We start from the raw sequence: 7,128 nt of genomic DNA on the forward strand, positions 1-7,128 counted from the left end.
CCTTATGAGCAGTTGATTTATGCTAATCGACGGACTGTTATGTTAATAAGTGCCGTCATTCGGTTATGTTTATTATATTAATATGTTTCAGCACGTTACAATCATTATATGACTTGAGTTAAGGTAGCCTATCTTCTGAATTAAACAGTTTATATACATGTTGAAAGCGTGAATCCCGTCTCTCTCCATCTCTCTCAGTTTATGGGTGTTTGTGCGTGCTTGCGAGGGAGGGGTGCAATTTTAGAATAATAATCGAATAATACCCAGTGATTTTTGAATATTATTTTTGCTTGGAATGCACATCCCTACTATATAGGCAGCTGCCTCCTAAAGGTCAGATCCATAAGTCACTGATTTGATACTCTCTAGTTAAATAGCACTCATAATGCAAAGCGCACAGGGCATTGAAAATGTATTTTAATTTAATCAGGAAGGTGATGCATCAATGCATATACATGGAAGAATGGAAGACACATTTAAAAATTATTTCATTTTTAATTGATGCATTTCGGTAAATATTTATTAATGTTTTACATGCATTTTTGTAGGTATGCACTGAATGTTTGGCAACCGAAATTATTCTGCCGAAAATAGCAAAAAAAAAAAGCTCTTTTGGTGTTTGGCCAAATAAGTTAAAAGACCAAATAAATTGTACCGAACAATGACGTGACATGATCAAATAGAGGCGCGCACTAATGCAGCAAACGTGTCTGCAGTGTGAAAGCATTTAAAACTGATAATAAATGGAAAGATAATAAATCCAGATAATAGATGGAAAAATAATATTTTTTCCACATTTATATATATATAATTTTTTATATATATTTTCAAATATTTTTTGCTTTTTTTAAGTATTTAACTATTCTAACTTTTTAACTATTTTTTTTAACTTACTGATTTACTCTATCTGGAATTAATGTGTTTTATTTGTGACCCAGAAATAGTGGCAAATCGGAAAGATTTCTTCTTTTTACACCGTACTATTTCTCTATTTTCTCTATTTCTCTATTTTTTATCTTAAGGTTTTCTTAAGGTTTGGCTTGTCATTTCTAGATCCCAGCACCTAAATGAAAAATATGTATTTTTCCACATTTGCTTTTTAGAATACTGTGTGTATATATATATAAATATTATAATATAATTTCATTTTGAAATTCAAATAGTATATAAATAATATCAAAATAAAACTTAGCCCATATATTTTGCAGTCCTGACCACTCTGAAATCTAAAGGGGACTTGGCAAAACAGGAAATGGCTGTTCTTTCTGGTTTCCTGACAGGACTCGAGATATCCAGCCCCCTGTCGCTGTGACTCGCCAACCCTATATAGCACGATTAACAGACCACTGCATTTCCTGTGATGGAAGAGGGTGGGCTCATTCTGTGTCCCCAACACAGGAAATGTTAAAGGAGCAGGATGGCATCTCTTCTAAAGCCCCTCGCTCTCTCAGTGGTGTTACGCTGCTTGGTTTGTCAAAATATAGAAGCTTACCATTGGCGATTGAGCATAAATCTTTCCGTCCTTTGGGAAAAAAGACATTTGATTTCATAATCTTTCTCCAAAACGCAGTCTACAACCGATATGACGTTCATTTTTGGTTGATGCCACCTTTGAAAAACTATGAGCCATCCAAAGCATTATGGGCTTGTTTATTCCTCACCTGAACAGATCATTATACTGTAGAGCTTCAGATCAGTGCACAGCGGAGGAAGAAATAGTCTGGTCTCTGAGTGAATTGAGGAAAGGTTGTGTAACGATGATAGTGTTCAGCAAAGACCAGTTTCCAGAAGTCTATGTGCCTACTGTGTTCGAGAACTACATTGCAGACATCGAAGTCGACAGCAAACAGGTTGGTATTGATTCTTGGCCGCCTCCAAACCGCCACAGCCTGTTTTTGTACAGCTCTTAACAATATTTCCAGTCCTTGATGTTTAGGTTGCTTTTGAAAATGATTGTGAAACCCAAGCTGAGATCTGTCAGCGAACCAGAACGTGTCGGGTTTTTTTTCCCCAGTTTATTTTCCTTCAGTTTTACCATCATGTTCATTCTGAAAGCAGTGAAGAATCTGTGAACGTTGTTGTTATTTTAGTCTGATGACATTATATCCTGTATAGATACATTATCCAGATGTTTATTCAAACAATCGAGCCAGTAAGTGTAAAATAATAGTCATTGTTTTGGAACAGTGTTGTTATTGTGAACTAAAACTATTAAAAACTATTTTCCGAATTGAACTAAAGCTGAAATAAAATAATATATACTGTAAGTATAAAATGAAAAACGCAACAAACAAAAAAAATACTAAAATGTTAAAAATGAAAATTAGTAATGTTGCCTTGGTGACTAGCTGAAATAAAATAGGGTTAAGTTGAAGAATTAAAATGACTAATACTAAAACTGAAATAAACAAATTAGATATAGAAAAAAAAGACAAAAGCACATGACAAAAATATGGAAGAGGGTGGGCTCATTCTGTGTCCCCAACACAGGAAATGTTAAAGGAGCAGGATGGCATCTCTTCTAAAGCCCCTCGCTCTCTCAGTGGTGTTACGCTGCTTGGTTTGTCAAAATATAGAAGCTTACCATTGGCGATTGAGCATAAATCTTTCCGTCCTTTGGGAAAAAAGACATTTGATTTCATAATCTTTCTCCAAAACGCAGTCTACAACCGATATGACGTTCATTTTTGGTTGATGCCACCTTTGAAAAACTATGAGCCATCCAAAGCATTATGGGCTTGTTTATTCCTCACCTGAACAGATCATTATACTGTAGAGCTTCAGATCAGTGCACAGCGGAGGAAGAAATAGTCTGGTCTCTGAGTGAATTGAGGAAAGGTTGTGTAACGATGTGGCATCAGGCTCGGCGTATGACTCAGTGTTGCTGTGAAGCCTCATTGCTAAGCTTCAGTCCTACAGGAGAACAGAAGGGATGTAGTTTGATTCCCTCTAATTATCTGTTTGACTAATTCAATTCATTAGGCTTGTGAGTGGATAAGCCAAGCCTTGCTGTGGCCCTGTACAGATTATGTGAGGGAAGAGTGACATATGCAAAGGTTTGATACCTTAAAGTTCATTTGCATTTACAGCAAGGATCTACAGTATATCTGAGACCAAATCACTAATAGCTGATACGTTTTTTTTTTTTTAGATTATCAACATTGATCTGCCGTTGAAAGCAGATCAAGGTTTTTTATGACGGGTTAAAAGTACTTTGAAATGTTCATTCTCCATATTTTTTTTGTACTTTACATTATTTATAACGCTTTTAACATGACACTGTTTCCCCCCCCTAGACCTGTTAATTTATTGGAAAAAAATTTAAAAATTATAAATGCATTTCATACATACAATGACTTAAAAATGACCACATTGACCATGTTACAAAATAAAGAAAAGGTTTAAAAGTTTATTTTAGTGTTTTTTTTTTTAAGTTAATAAATAAATAATTAATTTATAAAGTATTATTAATATTTGAAATTTAAATATTTTAAAATATTTTAAAATTTTGTTTGCTAAATAATTTATTCGTAAAGCTTGGTTTTAAAATAATATTAACATTTGAAATTTAAATATTTTCATTTTGCTTGCTTATTTAAATATATGTAAATATTTTACTTAAATATTATTTTGTAATTACTAAGTAAACCAACATAAAATAGAAAACATGCAGGACGCCATTTTTTCATGTGACAGAAAAACTATAAAACAGGAAATTATATACCAGGCTGCTGTAGAACCTAATGACTCTTTGTCAGAGTCTTTAAAAAAACATAAATTATAATTTTTTTATAACAAATAATCTTTAAAAAAAAGTAAGTAAATAAATCATAAAAAAAAAAAAAAAAAAGAATAAATTATCATTTTACCTTGAAACATATGTATTTGTAAATGTGCAACAAATTAATAATAATTAAATAACATTTTAAAATATTTTTAAATGTCAGCCATTTTGTTTATTGGCTGTAGCATAAGAATGGTTGTTGGTCTAATCGGTATTCCATACTGGTGCATCTGTAGTGTATAGAGGCTAAAATACATTTGTCAAGGCTTAATATCCTGAATATATCTGGTCAGTATAGGTCTAAATAGAAAGGGCTTGTGTTGCACATGTTTCCAATTAGCCATCTTAAGCCAGAACATTTCCTATTAGGAATGTGTAAGGCTTGTTTTTTTGCTTCATTTTTTTGGGTTGTACACTTCTAAGGGGACACCTATTGAGACGAGGTTTATATGGTCTTAAAATGTATAATAAGTGAATTTCTCCTTTTGTGTCACTTATTTGATTGCAAATTAGTAATCAAGTGAAGTCCAGCATGCTGTATTGATCGTAAAGGCTTTGACTAGCTGTCACAACTGAGCTTTGACTCATTTTGTCCAATTTTGATCCACAGGTGGAGCTGGCATTGTGGGACACAGCAGGACAGGAAGACTACGATCGTCTGAGGCCTCTGTCTTACCCAGACACAGATGTCATCCTCATGTGTTTCTCAATAGACAGTCCCGACAGTTTAGGTAATCAGATTTTCCGTAAACCCCAAAATCTTTCATATCTTTCATTTTGGCTCATCCTTATTTAGGTCAAGGCCTTTCTTACTGGAAAAAAAAACGATTGACTAAGTCATCACTGTATGCAGGAAGTTCCTGTGTTTTGTCTAAGAGCCGAGGCGCATCATGATAACTCTTGTGTCCATGACATCATTGCCATATATCTCCACCAGCTTCCCGAAGGAACAACCTGGTTCTCTTCTCTGTTACAATAAGTGTCGGGAAGCTTGAACTAATTAGACTCTTACTAGCATGCGTATAAGTTACGGAGTGTCTATTTACACTAAAGCCCAATTTATACTTCTGCGTCGAACCTACGCTGTAGCTTACGCATAGACGCACAACCATACGCCGAAATCTAACAGCGCGTCAATTCTACGCAGACCGCAAGCGCTGTGATTGGTCTGCAAGAACCCCTCCCTCCATATGTACTTGAGTTTTGTGTGTGTTTATGTGCACTTTAATATATTTTAATGTTACACCTTCTTATATAAAATAAAACAAAGCAAAGAACAAGTGTCTTATCCGTGGTACTGCGGGTTACACCAGCAACATGCCCGTGGACACTGCTGACTAGCGGTTTGCATGTGTACTGCACGTTGACGCGGACAACGACGCAGAAGTATAAATGAAAACTGATGCATAGCCTACGGCGTAAAGGCTACGGCGTAGGTCCGACGCAGAAGTATAAATCAGCCTTAAGTGTGAATAGTTCGCCTTGTTGGCAGAGGCTATTTACACTAACTCCGCCCACCAACGTGTGATTGGGAAAGTCAACACTGAAAAAAGACGCTCGTTAAACATCAGTTTCAGTTGCGTAGATGGTAAGGCATGTACTTTTTGACGCGATCGAGCCGAGTTCGAACCCACCTTTTGCCGAACTTTTTTTCTCCCTTTTAAAATCTCATATCGTATCGGAAAGGCATTTATTTTCAATAAAAATTAAGGAAATAATAAAAAAGTTGAAAATAAAAAAAATAAAAAATAGGGTAGGTGTAGGGAGGGCTTTATTGTCCCAATAAGGTGGAATCCATTTAATAATTTGAATTAAAATTATAATTTACACTCAATACTTTATTATTGCGTACTGTTTTATAATGTACTACAATACTGAGGTGCAGATAATTGCAACTATTTGCTATAAGTAGTATAAATAGCAGAAAATCTTGCTATTTTAACATAGTGTAAATAGAATCTACGTATTTGCACTTAGTGTAAATAGCATATCGTTAAAAAATACTGCTATTTTCACTTAGTGTAAATAGAATCTAATTGCTGTTTACACTTGGTGCAAATAGCCGCTGCCTAAAAGTTATCGCAGACGGTTCTGAGATTATTTGTCAGAATTCAGCTGCATGATTCAGCAGAGTTCATAAGATCAATGTTGCATAATAAAAAAATCAGTCATATAATTCATCCAGCAGTGAAATGAGTGTAGGAATGGAACCACCATTATTCTTCAAAGACTCTAAACGTGAATTACTTCTGAATAATAGGATTGGATTTGTTGGGACAAATCCCTTATTTCACTCATACTTTATTTGGGTCACATTCACATTATAAAACAAGGTTCTATAAGACCAAATATAAGTATTATTTAACCTTTTCACATTTTTGTTACCATATTTTTTCTTCAAATTACAGTACCTACAGTTTAAACGTTTAGAAACATTTTCTTTCTTATTATATTGTATCCTATTTATTATATTACACACACATGTACGCACACACACACACATCATTATGATTTTTATTTTATTTCATTCATGCACATTTTATATAAATTATCCAATTTATTTTATGATACTATGTACATTTTCTATATACATGTATGTGTGTGTGCGTTTTTTTTTTTTTTTCATGTATATTTAAAAGTTTGAAAACACCGTCTTATGTTACTTTTTCATTATTTAATGTACATTTTATGTACATTTTCTGTGTGTGTATATAGCAGTTCCAATGTGTTTTTTTTTTCTTAATTTGAATTTAATGAATCTTTAATGTGTGTGATCTCTCAGAGAATATCCCAGAAAAGTGGACGCCGGAGGTGAAGCACTTCTGCCCAAACGTTCCCATAATCCTCGTGGGCAATAAGAAGGATCTGCGGAATGATGAGCACACACGGAGAGAGTTGACTAAGATGAAGCAGGTGTGTTTCCGAGGCCGGCTGCACCACCACTATGGGGAGTCCCATTAAAAAGCTCTTAGCAGCTAACGTTACTGCCACTCTAGAAGGCCTGATCATTATCATACATGAATTACTTCTGAATAATAGGATTGGATTTGTTGGGACAAATCGCTTATTTCACTCATACTTTATTTGGGTCACATTCACATTATAAAACAAGGTTCTATAAGACCAAATATAAGTATTATTTAACCTTTTCACATTTTTGTTACCATATTTTTTCTTCAAATTACAGTACCTACAGTTTAAACGTTTAGAAACACTTTCTTTCTTATTATATTGTATCCTATTTATTATATTACACACACATGTACGCACACACACACACATATATATTTACATATACATACATGTATTACATTTTATGTATATATATATATATATATTTATAC

The 7,128-nt window shown here is 34.0% G+C and overlaps 1 protein-coding gene across 1 annotated transcript in view; it reads left to right on the forward strand.

Moving 5' to 3' along the window:
- LOC107708160 (rho-related GTP-binding protein RhoA-D-like) overlaps positions 1-7,128 on the forward strand; it is a 17,129-nt gene that overhangs the window by 8,399 nt on the left and 1,602 nt on the right. Inside the window, exons 3-5 of the mRNA XM_016512324.1 lie at positions 1,782-1,850; positions 4,395-4,515; positions 6,567-6,697. Of these exons, the coding sequence (XP_016367810.1) occupies positions 1,782-1,850; positions 4,395-4,515; positions 6,567-6,697 (321 nt within the window). The remainder of the gene's footprint in view (positions 1-1,781; positions 1,851-4,394; positions 4,516-6,566; positions 6,698-7,128) is intronic.

This window comes from Sinocyclocheilus rhinocerous, unplaced genomic scaffold (assembly GCF_001515625.1).
Source record: "Sinocyclocheilus rhinocerous isolate Xijiao unplaced genomic scaffold, SAMN03320098_v1.1 scaffold113, whole genome shotgun sequence".
Taxonomy (NCBI): Eukaryota; Metazoa; Chordata; class Actinopteri; order Cypriniformes; family Cyprinidae; genus Sinocyclocheilus; species Sinocyclocheilus rhinocerous.